At 36.1% G+C, this 19,522-nt stretch overlaps 1 protein-coding gene across 1 annotated transcript; it reads right to left on the bottom strand.

Moving 5' to 3' along the window:
• Positions 1 to 7,656: 7,656 nt before the first annotated feature.
• Positions 7,657 to 14,686, bottom strand: LOC104522497 (kynureninase-like; the record flags this gene model as incomplete). Its single annotated transcript, XM_010164817.1, has 4 exons — positions 7,657 to 7,976; positions 9,474 to 9,704; positions 13,029 to 13,114; positions 14,634 to 14,686. Coding segments are annotated over 4 exons (523 nt in total), but the record flags the coding sequence as incomplete, so codon positions are not given.
• Positions 14,687 to 19,522: the final 4,836 nt, after the last annotated feature.

Raw genomic sequence — 19,522 nt, 5'->3', positions numbered from 1 at the left:
TGCAAAACTGATGTCTTATTTCAGAGCTAATGCCTTTGTTTTCATTGAATGTTTGATTTCATCAAATTAAACTACTTCTTATACTTTCTATAAATGTGAAAAAAAATAGAAGACAGAATCAAAGCTTTGATTCTCTGAAGAAGAGCACACATATGTACATATATATATACACATAGATATCATATACATTCAATTGGTATGTTTTTCTGTCTGATATTTTTCCAGGATAGATTTATTGTAGATTTTGGTTTCCTTCATATGTTTTTTTTGAAGAGCCTTTGAACTGAAAATAGTAGGTTTTAAATGCATTTGTTTTAATGAACATCATTATAATTAAAAGCATGCTTTTCATAACTACATATAACAATATTTTTTTTCAAGTAAAGTCTGGGTCTGATTACTGATGGAGGAACTTCAAGATTTTTTTTTGCTAAGCATTTCAATATTCATTCAGAAAAATGTCAAGATAACAGACTTTAGCATGTAATTTTGGTGATTCATACTTTTTCTGGTATTTTATCACTTCAGTTTTAATATCCAGTTAAAGTAAGAAACTTTGAATAAAATAAGCATACTAATGAAAAAGAAGCAGTCATATGCCAACGTCCATACTCCTGCAGAATTTAAGATCTTCCAGAAATTGACCCATAGCACTATCCTTCATCCATATGTGATACAGAGCAATGGTCTTGGAATTATTTGTTAAATTTGAGAAGTCGAGAGCAATCTTTTTTTCCAAAATTCAATGTACTGTCATTTCTGCTTTGTTCCAGAAGGAGTTTACCTTATCTAACTCAAGTTTTTTCAACAACAGATGAAACTTAAATGCTATAAAGAGGTTTATAAATGCACTAATCTGCCACTGAACTATGTTCAAACTAGAAGTCATAAACAAGTATAGTGAATGGGATTTTCACATCAATTTAAAAGTCAAGCTCGACTATTTTTTAGCACACCAATATACAGATATAATATTAATATATATATAATATATAATTATATTATATATATAATGCGTGCTATAATCTTAATAAGCCATTTTTTGCACAACTCCCTATTAAACAGGATATGACCTAGGAAAGCAGGAAGTGCAATTAACCATTAGAGTCTTGAAACTAAGTATGAGGTCTCAAAATGCACTACAGCATGACTTCATAATCAGTAAAACTGAAATACCTGACACCAGGATGGTGAACCATAGAAATCAAGTTGAGTCCTGAAGTTCTCTGCTGCAGGAAGAGGACATGGGACACCCGAAGGCAGGATGCACCACCAACAGAGGCAACTAGGCTTCAGTAGGGCTTTCCACAATCCCTGCACTGAGCAGAGTCACCCTAAATTTAGCAGTGAAAAACATATCTCAATTTTTGACCAATTTCTGCTGAGCTCAATGGCTCTGGCACACTTGTCAGCACACCTCTCCAGTCTGAAGCTAATGCGTTACCGGTCCATCCTTCCCCACCATAGTTCTGCACAATTGCAGCTGTTGGTTACCTTATATTTATAAAAATGGGAAAAACATGCAACTCCCTTAGGCTGACAGTGGTGAAATATACAGAGGCCCTTCTCCCAGGATTGTGCTCCCACCAGTGAGCTCTTAGTAAGGCTGATAGTTTTATCACACACTTTTCTACCAGAATAACTATCATTGCTCTAATTGCTGTTGGGTTTTATCTAGCTGGGGTGTACTAGGGAGGTTTATCTCCATACTTGCTTTAACTGGGCTTCTCAGGAGACCAAAGCATTTCTTTGGCCTTGGATCATGAAGGATCAACCCTTCAATCTCCCATTCTAGGGAGTCAAACCTCTTCCAAGCAGATGTGGTGAAGAACTTTGAAGATAGCCTATTATAAAGAAATGTGTGATGTTAACCATTAGATTTGCCTTTCACTCATGGGTTCTACATTTTATAGCTGTCAGATGGAAGCCATTTCTACAGTCTCAGTGACAGAGAAACTCAGCTGTGGAATCAGGGAAAATAATCTTTTCAGAAGCAATTAAGAGAACTCAAAGGCAGGTGAATCTGGACTTTCCCTCACACAAAATTTCTCTAAGGACACCTTTACCACATTTTTCTCTGTAGAAAGCAGCAATACAGGATAGTCTAGGAGCATATTAAACGGAAACATACTCAGACTCTCAAGTTATGTAGTTGTAAGCTGTCATTCTGTCTAAGAAAGTAAGAACTGGCAGAATCTGTTGCCTCTTGACCACATTGGTTTAAATTTGATATTGGACACAAGAGCATCTGAGTACTTTGCATATAGTTTCAGCTAAGACATCGAAACTGTTTCTGTGTCCTATCTGAAGGATGAATGGTTCTGAAAATTTCCTTTCACCTCCCAGGTGGAAAATCAAATAAAACACTCATTAAAAAGAAACAAGGTGTCAATATACAAGAGGTATGTCAGACATAACTCACTGCTGAAATAGAAAATATATGACAGGCATGTTTCTGTTTAGAGTAATTAATGACATTTTAATAACTCCCAATTCTTAATATCTTGTGCCCAAGTATCAATGTGAACTTTGCAGATGTCCTGTAGACAGCATTGCAACAACCATCTCACACGATGCTCTCTCCCAGATGGTAAACTGAGGCACCAGGGAAATTTGCAAAGTAGTGAAGTTTTGAGTTGGACTCATGAGACTCAATTCATACTCTGTTACCCCAAACATATGGCAACACTTATCCCACTAAGACTTATCCCACTCTCCAGTAGCAGGGAACTTGTTCTGTGTTGCAATAGGTGAGACCATGAGCTATGCTGATGTGTATCTACACAATCTATACTCCAACAAGTGGGTGACATCCTGAAGGAAATTATTCTTTCCAAGCTGCAGTGGTGTCTCTGTGCTCAGATTCTTTCTTTCATTCAGAATATGTTTTGCTATGAAGAAAGAATTTTAAAAGTTTTCATATATATCTCCATATTTATATCTGGCACTGTGACAATAAGACTGCCATTTGCTTTTTTATCAAACGAAGGATTTTCAGTGCTGCTTGGCCCCATGCTTATTTCGGAAGCCTATATAAATCTTGCCCCACATGGGAGTAATTTTGAACTTATTAAATAATGATTTTTCTATGTCTCTCCTACTTTGATGTAGCCTCCTAGGAGAAAGAAATATCCTGGATATATAACTTGGTCATGTTTTAACAATTTGATGATCTCCTCAAAATCCTTCAAAAAAATGAAAGTTTTTTTAAAAAAGAGAACTTCTGTACTTAGCTCAGTTGATAAGAGGCCCTGTCCCCCTCAAATTATAATGTAGCAAATTTTTTAACATATACTTTACATTCACAATTCGTTTCTTATTTTTAAAGTTAATTTTTTTTTATCATTTGATTAATTGCTTAAAACTGTACACAAAGATAAAGGGAACTTTGAAATTCATACCTTGGAGTATTAACATGTACTCAGGACTAGATGTAAATGTCAGAGAGAAAAAAGATCTAATGAACTCTTTATTGGTGAAATACTGTATTGCAGCTGCCTAGAATTTTAAAGACTTTGTAGTTCACTCCAAAGCGAAATAACTACAGAAGTTTACTTACAGCATGGACTCTCATTCAGCATTTCTAATACCTTCTTCCAGGGTAGATGGAAGCCATTTGTTTTGCTAGAAGTTGCAGCTACTTCATTTTGATGAAGTTTAGTGGATTCTTTTAACATTAACAAAAAGTCCAGGGAAAAAAAAAAGAAAAGAAAAGAAAAAAAAATTGCAACCACAGAAATATTTTTCTGTCTAGAAAATTACACAACCATAAGTTTTCCTTTTCCCTGATGTCTTCTCTGCCATAATAATGGCTTCAGGATTTAAATCCTTTGCTGCTATTGTGACTTCAAAGCCTTAAAACTGCAATTGAATGAAGTAGTTCATCTGTCATTATTCAAATATGAAGCAATTATGATGAAATAAAGATAGAATTCCATTGAGAAATACCCCAATCAATTCTCACTTATATTTAACTAGAAACATAAAATGATGCTTAGAAGAGTAGGTTTAGGTAACAAAAACTTTGAATATAAAAAGTATGAATTACTGATCTATAACTTACTCATTTCTGAATAAGCTTTTCTAAATATATTTCACAAATACTGACAAAAGTTTAAGCTTATAATGCAAAATTGTCTCTTAGCTGGTCATAGAGAGAGACTAGCTTTTCAGAAACATATTTTCATCAGTTTGGGTGCCCAGAGGTTCAGATGGGAACTTGCTGAGATTTTTAAAGGACTCTGAGTACATCAGCTCCCTCTAAAACGTGTTATATCGTGACATGTTAATTGCATGTGGAACACGTGGGTTTTATAAGTGAGTATATGAAATAACACACCTACCTCGGCCATGTCTTCATTAAATTCTTGCCACTGCCTTGATGTTCACACATCCTGTAAGGTCCTTCTGTGGATTTAGTCCTAAATGTTTATTTTCACCTTTCTGAACACAACCATGGCCCATCCCTACCCCTGGGCTAGAATTTCACAGGGAATTCCCACCTGCACCCAGCTGTATTTGGGAACATGACCCAAAGGTTAAAAAGTTATTTATTTTGTTTTATTATCTTCCATCCTTTCTTTCTCCTTTCATCTTTCTTGCTTAATCTACCTATGTATAATACTCTGTTGATAAAAAATAAAAGTGAATTCCGCAGTCAGACCAAGAGCTCCCAAAGTTTTGCATCTTAAAGCTCTTCAACTGGGTCACATCCTTCCCATTCTCAATATGCAACAAGCTCAGATGGGAAAATAACTATATATAATCCTTTTTTTTCCCTACTCATAGTATTCTGTTCATGTGGAAAACAAAACATCCGTTCCTGCTTATGGAAGAAGATTTTGTCTTCTCTTTAGTCTTCCCGTGGCAAAACAGCATTAAAAAAATGCCCAAGTGGATCCTACAGTATTTTTCTCTTAAGTTTACAACAGTTGCAGTCAGTTTTAAAGATCTTTACAATATTAAATTTTGTTGTGCTGAGAAAGGTCACATACAACCAGGGATATACATATTCACATTATTTTCCTCCATTTTTTAGGCATTTTATCCCTCTACCTGGGTATAAATTTTCTGTCATTTACAGACACTCATGTCTTGCTGTTTAATTTGAAAAATGTAATTTCTTCAGACAATCCAAGAACTAAATGTTAGCACAATTAGAAAGCAGTAGTACTTAATATTGAATTTTAAATCAGAGATGTAACTAGCAAGAAGCATTTGGGTTATATACAATTAATTATTTCACACATAATTATTCCTGACATTACTCTAACTTAAAGCATTTGAAAAAGCAGACTGTAATATTCCTTTTTTTTTTTTATTTGCACAGAAGCTCTTTCACTTGATATTCTCTCACTAAATAATATGTAAAATACTGACACCTAATGTTAACTTTCAGTATTATTCATTTTGCAAAACTTCTACTACAAGTAGAGAAAGATAATGTGAAACTCGTGATTATGTTGCAATTTTTTGTTTCAGTAAAATGGAACATAGTCTTCCCTCTCTTTTTAGAAATAATTTTCTGAATTTATATATATGACTATAAAAGCAAGGAGCTTTCATGTTTATCTTCACAGCTTATAGGTAAAAGGGAGAGAGTAATTCAGAAAGGTGGAAATAAGTGAGGTTTGACACATTGAATTGAATCAAATCCATCAAATGAAACACAAATGTTTATTTATAAACTCAATATTTGTACTTGTAGCCTGAATCGTTATTAAAAGACATATTATCAAGCATTTATTAACAATCTGTTATCTTTAGAAATCTGGACTGTAGAGATGCAGCAAGTACTTTACCTACCCTACTTGGTTCACTTTACACAATCAGAGACACACAAAATTGTTTTCACAGTTCGTGAATTTAATGCAGGTACCAAACTGCAGCTTCAAAATTCAATGTTTATCTCCTACCATTCCAAGACAGCTGGTCTGAACCTGATGTCTAAGTGCCATTTAGGAAGAGATTTTGAGGTTCTTACTCTTCCTGGGTTTACCAAGGTTCATCTGCTATTGAAATAAGGTATTTTATAGTATAACCTAGTGTCATATCTGGATTTTTATTAAGCTTGACTGACTTTATCAAGAAGGCATAAGTGAGTGCTAGCCAGAGCTGTACAGCAGCACAAGTGCTTCAAAAGGCACTGATTATGAATTAAAAACCTTTTCCATACTGTGGACCATCACAGTTTTATATTTTGTGCTTTCTTCATCAACAGTCACTATATGGAAAATGGTCCTTTACTAAGATCATGGTATTTGACAGATGAAAATAGTTGATGCAAATATAAAAATAAAACTACTGCCACTGAAATACTGAGACCTGGTCTGCAATACAATGACATAGTCTGAGCTAAATTAAAGAGCTATGGCATCAACATAATAAAAATCGAGGGAGCCAGAGCTTTCCAACAGATTAAGAGTCCTGTGCTATTCTTTATAACAGTATTCTAGTTTAAGAAGCTGTTCTTACTCTTCACTTGTGCTAAAAATATCAACAAATGCTTTATTTGCTGTTCTTTAAGCTTTTCCTTATACATTACAAGCAATTAAATAAGTATTACTGCAGCAGAGATTTCAAAATTACCTATTTTGGATCAATTTTAGAAAACAGGTAGAGACTGTGAATGCCCTTGAGTTTCCCTGTGCAGCAAGAGATCCTCAAAGAGTGTGAAAATTTCAACCAGTAAAACTGTCCTTGAGCCAAAATGGTTTGGAGCAGTCCTCCCTTCTTCCCCTAAATCCTTTCTTTAAATGGAATAAAAAGAAATACTCTCAGAAGTAATTTTCCAAATGTTTCATACCAAAAATCAGAAACATTATCATCAGAGAGAAAGTTTTAGTTGATTCTTAAAAAGTGTATGCACTCAATATCTACAGACTTAGCAGCTTATTTGCCATTTATGCCAAGGTGTTATTTATGTCTTAAAAGAACTTTGAGTAAAGTGTTGGTTAAATATAAGCAGTTTTTCTTCATTGCTCTTACCTGTCTAGAGCAAATCTCTGTAAAAATTTGGGCTAACGAATTAACACTTAACGATGAGATATTTTGCTGCTGCTTAAACAGTTTAGAGGTCATTTTGTTTAATTCTAAACAAGCATTGTTAAAACAGCAGTAAGTGCTCATACAGCCCTTCATACAGGCTTACGTGAACTTAAAATTCTCAGCTTTCTCAAGCCTATCATCTTCAAGATGACTACCTAGAAAGCTAAAGAGTAAATGTTTTGTTTTAGCCAGATGTATGGACACTAAAGAAGGTATGTGCAATGGAAATTCATTCTTCAGTTAAACGAGAATTTCAAAATGTTGGGCCCTTTGAAAAAATCAGTATGCAGCAGTTCAAAGTTTTTAAACAACTAATTGTTCAACTTCTCCTTTTCAAGTATACCATGTACTTTAAATAGAATTGATAAATTAAAAATGTAAATTGGACTGTATCTTTTAACTGTTGGTGATTTGTCTATTTTCCACTTTTTATTATGCATCATTTTTATAATAAAGAAGGGATTTATTTTTTTCATTCCTGTTCTAGATGATAGCAATTCTTCCATGCTTCTCAAAGCTAATGTAATAAAACTACATAAAATGTTTAAGAAAAGCCCCATTAAAATATACAAAGCACACTAATTCATGAAGTCAAAGTCAAAGCAGAGTGGAAATATGAGCTTTAATAAAACTATGTCTGTTGTAAATAACTATTCAAGCACAGTCATTTTTTTGCAAATTGCATGGGATATAGCTCAGTCTACTCGAAGCAAAGAATCGCTCAGTGGGATAAATGCATCTTAGTCAGAAATAGATTAAAAGATACAGCTGAGCCATCAATAAGAACCAGATAGCGCAGTATTGTTTGCTGTTTGTTTTGAAGAAGTAATTGCAGATCCCAGGATTTCAATAAATCTGTGCACATCATGGAAAGAATTGTAGAGAGGAACTGGGGCAATGCGAAGAGCATTTGGTTCTCGCATGTCACACTGCAAAACAGAAAGGGAATGCTTAGTAAATTCAGGTCACTTCCCATTTATCTGTCAGACTATGTTTTTAAATGTCATCTTTGTCTTTAAGGAAGAATGACTGGACCAACAAGGAGACACATGTAAAAACTTTGAGACCCCTAGGAACCTACTGTGAGGAGCATTATTGTGAAGAATCTGATAAGAAGAGTAACGTGTTGCCTAGAAAAGGATGCAAGGCTCAGGATGGGCAGCTATATATTCCCATAATTTACCTTAGCACCTATAGTAACCCATAGTTGAAGAGGAACACAAGTAACAAAAAAGCCACCATGAAACAGAAACCTGCCAGTGTGATAGTGTATCTTGTACTACAGGTACAAGTAATGTCATAGGGCTTGCAGTTTTTTCTTCCCCTGCTCTGTGAATTTGAACATTTTGCTGAACAGAATAATCTTTCATATTTGAAGCACATTACTGCATTGCAAAGACAAGCCAACAGTGTAAGGCCTCGTGCCCTCTTAAAAGCAGTAGTTCCTGGAATTCCCTGGCAGCACCAAAACAGCAGCATATTTGGCCTAGAAGAGTTACCCTTTGGGGACACAAGTCACCAGCAGAAATAAAACTCATATATCATTTATATGGCATTACGCTATCAGCCTCATCTCCCAGCACTTCTAAATCACCAAATGTATAGCCTTAAATTTGGCTTCTACTCTTTTCAAGCAGTGCTCACTGGTAACCATGTGTCTTCTTCTAAGTGCTAAAATAAGTTCCTAAGGGAATGACAGTTTTTTTTTACTTTCTCCACTTCAATGCCTCACAAAGAGCAAGGTTTTGGCCATTTGCAGATGAGGAAAGGGACTGGTGGAGGTTCAGAGCTCCTGGCCATCATTGGGCTGTAGGTATGTGAGTTGTGGTATTGAGGATGGTGAGCACCACCTGAGCACTGCTGACCACCAGCACCCTGGAGTGGCACAGATCTCCTCTTTGTGGTCTCTGGCCTCATGCCTGGATCCTCTGTAGGGGATCTGGACAGGAACACTGAACAGGAGAGGCCTGAGCAGGCAGTATATTGCACTGGACAGCTCTGACATAATCATATTTGTGTTTTTAAAGTGATATTTGGGGGTTTTATTTATTTTCTTCTTTTCTTTCCCCCCCATCTTTCCTCTTCAGACCATCAGCTTCAAATTCATAATGCCTCTCACCATAATGCATTCATAAAGTAGCTCTAATCTTAATAGTGACAACTGGGTGCTACTCACAGAACTATTGGAAAATTATTCAATACAGAAAGAAAAATCTACAGACTGACAAATAACTTTAAAAGTAACTCTACTAATTAGACCTATAAAATTACTTATTAAATTGAAGATTATATGTAAGCAATTTTCATCATTCTCCATCATTTTTGGCCTTACATGAGACTATATTTGAATAAAAGCAAAATGATTACTTTGTTATGGTATAGGTTGACAAAACAGTGTATAAGAAGATGGGATTTGATTTACTCACAGCCACTCCTCTCTTCTCCAGCTCTTTAAACACAGATTTGATTGGAAGGGAAAAAGATAGCGTGAGTTGGCATCCTCTTTCCTCAATATGAGATGGCGTGATTATTTTTACAAAGGGCTTCTCTGGATTTGTTTTGTCCTCATTGTAGTAATGTTTTATCAGGTATTCCAAATAACCAGTGAGCAGAACAGATTTCCTTCTCAATGCTTTCATTGTAGTTTGACCAAAAACCTGTAATGATTTTAAATCATTAGAATGATAATGTATTGCTATAGAAAATAAAAAGGAAGTGAAGACAACTAAAAGGGTAGCAGGTTTCTCTGTATATTATCACTGGCATCAAGTAGGAATATCAGATAGATATTATACATAAACATGGCAGGATCAGGTTTTTGAAAATACAGGATAATGTTATTACCTTAGATAATGAAACCTGTCTGTTGTTAAGGTTCTACACACATCCATACCTGCATAAATGAATTTGCAAACAAAAACAGTTTTCTAAGAGAGTATTCATTTGCATATCTGAAGAGGATCCATATATTCTCTATGCATGCAAGAGAGCTGCATGAAACTCCAAATCACATCCAAGTTTTTTCTTGTATGCACCTCAAAACAAAAGCCAAAGGGTGAAGACTGCAACTTCACAACTAATCTACAAACTTGTGTCTTTGAAAACACAAAATTTGCACTAACATATTGACTTTAATGTTTTAAGTCCTGCACAGGCAGGGTTGCAGGCTCTGTCTTGGCTAGTCTGCAAAAAGAAGAAATATTTGCTTGATTCTGGTGTAGCAACTCTGTTTTCTTACACAGCTACGAGGACTGGTGAGATGCAAAAACTCCAAACATCACGAGACATGCAAATGAGATTGCTTAAAAATGGCAATGCTACTTTGCCAAGTGGACAAGAACAAATGAGGCAGAAGAGTTTGGGCACAGGAGAAGCGAGACAGCTTCTGCATGTGCTCTGGAAAGGGTCAGTTAAAGAGAACAATGGAAAATGTGACTCCAGAAACAATTCACCTTCCTCAAACCTCCTCTTTTCTTCTTCCCATGCAAGTAACTCCAGGGAAAAATTATGAGATCTAGACATGCAAGTACCCAACAGTCTATTCGAATCAGATTTTTGGCACATAAATGCAATGTTGCTGCTCATGGACAATTGCAGAGGCAAGGTGGAGGTCCTGTACAGAAATCCGTGATCTTAACTCCTAAGAAATCCCTGCTCCAGTCTGAAGGAGTAACACTTTTAAGATTACTTATATCGATACCTGAAAGGGTGTATAAAGAGGTAACTGAGAAAAGTCTACTCAAAATATAAGGTCTAGTTTCCAGCAGCATCTGGAAAACACTTTTTTGTAGAATAGCCCAAGTATTACTCCACGATGCTATCACAACCACTAGATACTGCACAAAACCAAAAACCTCCAGGTGTTTTTTGCTGCAAAAAAAAAAAAAAAATATGGCTGCTGTAAGACAGACTTCAGATGGAGACAGAACAGTCAAGGAAATGTATGTGACAGGGACCAGAGCCACCAGCTGTCAGTAATTGTACAGGTCAACAAAAACCTAGTGGTACTTCCCTCACCACACAAGCAAGCAGAGCGTACACACAACAATTCAGCACGTTACTGGAGGTAAAATGGAGATCTGCCTCCTACTCCTCTGGGCTTTGCAGCAGTATGAGGGATGGATCTCCTTAGGCTGCATGTAAAAATCTGTTTGCTCAGGCTTTGTGCAAAGAATATTTGGCCTCCAGGGTGAAATTTTTGAAACAGATCTTTTAAATGTGGCTGTGGAGCGCTCTCCTTTTTTCCATAAAAGGGAGCAGCTACTGCCATAACAGTCACTTTAAGCATTATTGAGGAATAACATACATTAACACTTGCAGTTTTCATTGTTTCCATTGGAAACACTGCCTTCTGCTTAATGTGTCCCAGTGAAGGTGGCATGCAATTTCACTAGCCATCTCTTGCCAGACATGAAAACTATTTTGTTTCCCACTGTATTAGAGCAATTAGCACTGGGAAATCCTGGCTGTGCCAAAAGGTAATGCAGACACGGAAAGGGGAGGCGATGGAAACTGCTCAGCCATCATTGTTCGAGGCTCCCTGCAGTGGGCTAAATGACATCAACCCACACAAACTGGAGCACTGACAATCTGGGTCATAGCAGAATGGCTTTCAGCTTATCTCGAAGGTCACATAAAGTTTAAAAAAATATATTGGATGTTTAAGGGCTAACAAAATAAATTGTCAGGCAGAACAAGAAGCATTGCCATGCCCTTTGCAGTCCTTCAGCATTGCATGTAAGCTGAAGAGAGCACCATTGGTAATTTTCTGACTTTATTTGCTTAAGACACTGTTTCTTCAGTGAATAAAGAGGGACATACAGCATATGGACATTGTTCTTTGTTCCAGCATCAGCTTTGCTGTTACACTAGCATTAATGGAATACTAGCAGAAATAAAATTCTCCCATTTATACTGATAGCAAAACCTTGCTAACCAAGGTTGTCTCAAAAAGCAGTTTAGGAAAAAATTTAATATAATAGCATATGTAGCATATAGCAGGGAAATCTATATCAAACCATCCTTTTCAGCCACAAAGACCTACAGTAATGCATTTCAGGGGTGAACCATCCATAAGAGAAACGTTGCTATGTCTTGATAAGAAACACAGCACATTACACGGTATTTGGAGAGCAGCTGCATGCCTTCAGACAGAGTTGAATTGTGCTCTCCAAGGTGGACCAGAGAGCTTTCAGCACATGGGCCATCTCTTCCTAGAAAGGAAAGGATGGGCTTTGTAGGGCAGGACTGCCCTTCCCGCTGCCATGGTCTCAATGATTTGTACAGAGATGGGTCAGAGATGGAGCTGTGCTCCTTTGGCCACCAGAAAAATAATGAAGAGACAAAAGAAAAAACAGTCTGGAGTTATACCACCCTCATTAATTCCCCTTTTCAGAAGCATTTACAGACAGCTTCTGTCTTTTCTGTTTGTAATCAAAGGGACTACAGTGGATGACAGGTTCCCTGAGCTGTTGGTTCAGTTTAGACTCCAGGACATGCAGTAGCCACATCCATTTTCTTTCCTAAATGAGCTAAGTCTGTTTTACCTGTGGAAATATATGTAGAAGCAACTCTGGATGTAAGTTTTGAGAGTTACATGTTTCCTTACTAGGAAGATCTTTACCAGCATCCTTCACATGGGTTGCAGGGAGGCAAGCCCTGAACATCTCTCTGGAAAAAGCCGCTGTTGGTACTGAACCCCTAAAAGCCAGGACAGTGCTAGTGGTCAAGCTTGGAGCTGAGAACCTCAAATACACTGGGTCCAACAGCAAAGTTTGTTAGAACAGTGAAGGGATGAGTATATTTATTAAAGGTTTTAGTCTCTCGGGGTTGTGGGGTTATTTTGTTTGTTTTTATTTCCCCTCCCTTCATTTTTTAGCTATTCTGCAAATATTTTTAAGGGAGACAGGAATAATACACATAACATTAATTTAACATTTTTATACTCTTAAATTCAGGCTCAAAGTAAAGCAATTACTTACCTCTAAACTAGCTTGCAGAGCGCAGACCAGTAAAATCGGAGGATTCGATAACCGAAATCCATTAATTCCTTCACTTAGTTGTAATTCTGGAAAATGAATAACTTATATTAGTGTTTTTGATTTCTTCCTTTTAATGGATTGGACCTTATCTTGAAGTCCGTCCTCATGCAATAAAATATTTCACTAATGTGGCCCATAGGAATCAGTCATTAAAAGGAAATAGTAATCTATTCACAGCTAATACCTTTAACTTCGAGAGAAGCCCAATTTTATCCGGCAGAAGACTTCATTAGTGGCTTCATGGGAACTAGAGAACTGCAATTAATTTGTTTAAATGGTGTGTGTCAAAACCACCTTTACACTCGAATCTCTTTTAACTCTGGTACAAAACAGAGAAATTCCAAGTCAGCAGAGACACACTCGTGCAGAGCCGCAGTGCTGCCACGAGCAGGGAATCATGTTCCTTAACTTTATTAAACTGACGAGACGCGTGGGAGACTGCATATGCAGCTAAGTGTAGCTTCAGGCCACGTGAAGAAGTTGCATAGACTTTAGGCTGTGAAATTTCACAAAAATCTATTTAATAAATCTATAAAGCCTCGCTGTAAGTTCTGTGTCACCGTTTATATTTCATGCTCCAGCACCAGAGCAAGAGGATGCTGCGGAGGAAATGTTTTTCATGCGCTGCAGATTGGCTAATTTTATAATGATCGTTGCCCAACTTCTCCCCCATAAACTGCCCGTGGAAATGAATAAACAATATTTTTCTTCTTCTAACAGTATTTCAAAGCAATTTGTGTCTCATGCTGCCTTTCCATAGGGCCACTCTCTTACATTTGGTCAGAAAACAAAGAGCAGACTGAGGCTTTTAAAGAGGTGTTCTCCAGCCAAAGTCACATCAATAGGCACTGCTACAAAAAATAAATTAAAATATATTAAAAACAAATCATCCAATCAAAGCAAAAAAAGTCCTTTCTCCTCCTGATTCCTCAGGATATTTTCTCTGTCATACTCTAAAATGGAGCTGAACAGTTTAGCTGTCAGATTTGGAAGGGAGTCCTCATTTCACATTGGGACAATAAATATTTAGCTATTTCAGAGCAGGATTGGTTTTGTCTTGTAACCCATCCTTTGGTAGTGCAAGGGATTTGGAGATGCTGAAACATCAGTGATATTTCACGACTTATGTCAGGTTGCTTCACCTTTATTTATATGAGTTCTCATTAATTCCAGTAGAACTAGTCCTAAAGTAAGATATTACCCAAGTGAATGATAGCAGATCCTCGCTCCTCAGAGACATACATGTTTAATTCACTGAGATACTTTGAAACTTTCATCCATATTCTACATCTGCATTTTGAAGATATTTCAGCAAAATATGTAGAAGCAGTCAGTCAGACCCATATATCCAGACACCAAATTTATTCCTGCATTTATTTTTTTAACTCCATTGCATTACATACTTGGGATGAGTTTAGCTTAAGGCTTTATCGTAAGTGAGGAAATGCAAAGTTCTACCCTTTCTACTCAAACTACTATGAAAGTGAAGCTGATTAGATACAAATACATCAAATAAGGTAAAACTGAAAGTGTAAAAGTACATACTGTTTTCCATGAGGAATCGTGTTTTGAAGTCATGACCCCACCAGCCGATTAGCCTAAGATTTTTTAAAGAAAGTAAATTAATAATGGTCTTGGTATAATATCTTTTAATTTAGACTTGAGAGTTAAGAAATACATAAGTAAGATTAAGAAGTATATAACATTTCTAATAACGTATTTCTTTTGTAATTCTAACAATGACATAAAAATGCAATAAATTATAGAAGTAGCTAGCACTAAAAACTTAATATTACTATTTCTAAATTTCTCTTTAACTACTAATGATAAAATGTACCACATCTTCCAATTAACTATTGATTTCTAACAATATCCATTTTGTCTGAATTAATTTCACAAAATGAAAAATAGAACAGAAATGTTTCCATTGTTTTGTTCCAAGGCATTAAATTCAATCCCTCTTCCTAAACTTAGTTTAATGAATATTGAAAGCTAAAAGATATTATAAAATCTGGCTTGGTTTCACCAAGCAAAGGAGTTGATGATGGACAGCAGACAGAGAACATGGTCTCAGAAGAAGGATTGTGTGGGCATTACCTTTTCCTTACTGTGAGACAGCAATGAGTTCTGAGTAAACTTTTCTTCTCCTGAACTGAGCTTATTATTAAAAAAAAAAAAAAAAATTAAAATAAAAACCAAACTGATTTAATAAAAAAATCAGGTTTTTTAGATCATCTCCATTAAAAAAAAGAAAAAAAAAAAAAGATAAATTACTTTGAAAATCATTCATCCACTCTTTTAAATTAGGATGATATTACATTATTAAAATTTTTATATTTGATGAAAAATATGCTCAAGGACATAGGTTTAAAGAATTTTCCAAAGCCACTGGATGCACTGGATCACCTAGTGCCCAAGGCACTGCAGATAAAGTCAATATTACAAAATCAAGGAATCTCTCCCCACCTCCCTTGGGTTCTGGGCATCTTAACTCAGTACATGGTACTATCGGTGACTAACATCAGTATTGCTTGAATTTCCCATGTATCAATGCTATATAATATTAGGAAGAATCTTGACCTTAGAAGGTCAGGAAGGAGTCTGTGCTCTCCAGGACTGGACATATTGGACACCACTTGTTCCAAGGCTTTGCTCAGTTTTCTCTATGCCAAGTAGCAGAGTTGTTAGGAGTGAAGCCTGACGAGTATTCAAAATTTGTAATAGTTAAAAAAAAAAAAAAAATCCCTAAGTAAAACTCACAGTAGATCAGCCTTCCTGGAAGTAAACAAGGAAAAAGAAAGGCATTTCCCCTCTCTAAAACAGGAGCACTTCTTTGCAGTACACTTAAAAAGAGCTTAGCTCTGCAGAATTAAGACCACAGTTGGGTTAAACACTTGTTATATCAATACCATTACACCATGGTGTAAAATAAAGTACTTCATATTTCTCTATAACAACATAGGTTTTATGTTTACTTCTATGAAAGGCTCTGAGCTGCATCCAAACACAGTGTATACAGAAAAAGCATGCTTTTTTCTTTATTGCTGCTTGATGTTTTTATTATTCTAAGACCCATTAAAATCAATAGTGCAATATACATTCATTTCAAATGAGATATTACATTGCCAAAATGAATATACCTCAAATAAAATATAATGCATTTTCTGCCCAAGTGACTCGGCTACTGATGCTTTGAGTCATAAAAGATATTCCAGTTATTTAATATGAATTGTATAATATATATAGAAGATTTTACTGTAAACTCTGAATGTTGTATGTTACTACAATATGCTATCAATGTACACATATTACATGAATTCTAAAAGTTTTAAACAGAAAAAAATAATGCAAGGGGAACATTTGGACTCTTACTCTGTAACAAGGAGAAAACAATACTATGTTCTATTTGGAGCACATCCTAAAGTCGAAGACAAAGTAAACACCAACCAAAATATTAGGAAGATAGAGCCTGATGAAAAGCTTTCTTGTTGCATTTTGAACACTCAAAACTTGCTAACTCTGAAGTTGGCTTAAAACCAGACCTCTGCTGCAGCACCACGTTTGCAACTTTGAAACTGAAATTTCAGAACTTTTCCAAAATGACAGAATGAAGGATTTTTTTTTAAAGACAGTTTTAGCTCTCTCACCCTTTCCTACCATAACTTTGACAATTTGCTTTTCCATACTTTTTTTTTTTTTTTTTTTTCTTTTTGGCTGTTCTAGAACTTCAGAGGTGTCACTACAGGATGTGCACTTTGAGGCAGCTCTGGTCCTACACTCTCATTGATCTAATGGTCCATATGGATGTCATGTTATTTGACATTTAAGCTGACAGGCTTCAAAGTGTGGAAATTAACAAAATCTTTACAAATTAGCAATTTGCTGTTTACAATTTTCTGTGAAAATTTTGAAATGAAGGTTGCCACTGCTATGCCAAATTTCAACCGGTTATGATGGGAAATAACTAAGGTGTTAAACCCCAAACATAAGGCTTTATAAAAGCTCTCTAAAAATAATAGGCAATAAAACTACACATTAAGATACTGCAGCAAAATTTCTTATTAAAGAGTTGTTACTCTGCATGCAAAATTAGTATTTTGAAACGCAGTCACTATTTTGACTATTCTTGCTTCAAAAACAACAGCTCCAAGATCTACATTGATTTTGAATTCCAAACCATAATCTTTGCAAAATGCATAATGAGAAAAGATCTGAAAAGCCTTATATGATGTGCTTGTGTTCAAAAACACCTTAAACTTGTTAGTAACTGGACTCTAGAGTTACATCCTTTTCATCAGTGCAGATAAAACCCATTTTGTGAAGTGTCTTAAAAATCAGTGTGCCTGGAGAGAAAAGGGTCTAATTTTGCAAATGTTCCACTATAAACCTTTGAGAATAATGTTTTACTGGTCACTGCCTTTTACATGGAAATGTATCCAAAAGGAGCACTTGTCTTGTTTCGACACAGCGCTAACCAAAACGGTTATCCCAGTGATGGTCATCTTGCAGTGAGTGCCCAGATGGTACCCATGGCCTCCCAAGGCTACTCAGCAGAGATGCTCCTGAACCACCTCTACAAGTAACATCTCTCCACCCAGCAGCAAAAGCTAACATTAAATCCATTTAAATCATATCAAAAAGGAGAGTAAATTAATGCCTGATCAGATGACGCTTTTTCCAAGAGCTGCACATGCTCTTACAAACCCACTTCTATAATAAATTTTAAAGTAGATAACACATTATTCTATTTTATCCCTCAAATAAAACTCATGTCCTCATGGTTTGACAGCACTGAGACTTTCCCAGGGAATTCTGCAGCTTTCCACTCTATGCACAGAACTAGTTTTTAAATGTGACACATAAAATTTAAAGCAAACTGCTACTTGTTCAGTTTCATGAAACAAGCAGGCATATAATGAAATATTGCCGAAAGGTTTTCAAATTCCTTATTTTTACCCCAAAATGTTCTCTTATTTTACAAATTAATGAACAAAGATTTGCTGGTTTGGAAAACTACTCCAGAAAGGAGCAGTATCCTCTCATTTAGTCATACTCTCTTTAAGCGCACTTCCTCTAGGGAACAATCCCTTCAATAAGTATTTTTATTTGGCTCATTTTCATCCTTCATATCTGTCTGCGTTAAACTGAAGACTGGTTGTTCATAACTTGAGCCATAGCGTTTGTAGTTGCATTAATGATGCAAGAGTGCGGAATATAATGATCATGATGTAAGTGCAGTGTAAACATCAAAGAAGATCCAGTTAAAGAACACAGAAAAAAAAGACAAAAAATTCCTTTGACCTTTGCTTCGAAGTTACAGATGATCATGCTACTCATTTATAATTTACAGCCTGAAGCAACATGGGTCTCATTTCCCTTTTCGGCAAGAAAAAAAGGGACAAACTCTTGAGTAGTGATACAGAAAACAGGGAAATACTATTAATGTGGTCCAACTTTTACAATGTGCTGGGAGTATCCTGTCATTATATTGTGTGAGAAATCATTTTATGTCTGCGGGAAAGCATGTTGAAAAGCTACAACAGGAACTGTTGAAATTAGTAACATTCTATATTACATTTGCACACTTCACTGAGCACAGAACAGTTTGTCTTTCCTCCATTATCAGGTCACAATGCTATCTAGAAATTTCATATTCATTACTCAGATTATAGCTGTATTAGGAACATACAACAGCAAAGCATGTTATGTTTATAAAACATTGGTTTAGGCTAAATCATACACAGGCAGTTTTGGGGTGGATTGTGTCCACATAGCAGCTGATGTAGCTGCTGGGTGGCAGCTAAGATCTTCCTTCATGCATCACTTTATTTTTGCAAAAACTTCCAGGTATTGGCAAAGATTTGTTTCAGTTTTTATGCTACTGTTCTAGCTATGAGTAAAAATCAGCTGTGAGAAGTTAATGAGACGTGTCCCTGCTCCCAAAGTTTATTACCAGAACTGAGGCAGATATTACTCTATGTCTGCAAAGGCAACCTCACACAGGAAAAGGAATTAAGTGGAGGACATCCATAGAACGTTAATTCCCCATTCTTATGTCTCAGCAACTTTAAGACCTGTAACAGACAGCCAAGAGGCCCAGGACAGTTTGGCATGGGCTTAGAGAATACAAGTTAATAGGATCTCTAATATCACTCCATTAGCAGGAAATGTATTAAATAAACAACCCATTAGGTCTTGGGAATTATCCTTCAAAAAAACCACAGAAAGTCTGAAGGCTGGAGCCAGCCAGAAACTAGGAAAAAAGTACATCTGACTTCAGTTCCAGTGATTTGACCATGTCTGACCATCATCGCACTGCCTAGGGGAACGTGGTGTCACCACACCACTGATGCCACATACAGAGTCCAGCTCTGTCCAGCATTCATGTTTCAAAAGGCAGGTTAGAATAATAATAATAATAATAATAATAAATA

The sequence above is a fragment of the Antrostomus carolinensis genome, unplaced genomic scaffold (genome assembly GCF_000700745.2).
Source record: "Antrostomus carolinensis isolate BGI_N321 unplaced genomic scaffold, ASM70074v2 scaffold16440, whole genome shotgun sequence".
Taxonomy (NCBI): Eukaryota; Metazoa; Chordata; class Aves; order Caprimulgiformes; family Caprimulgidae; genus Antrostomus; species Antrostomus carolinensis.
This window is presented reverse-complemented; position numbering and strand designations above follow the sequence as displayed.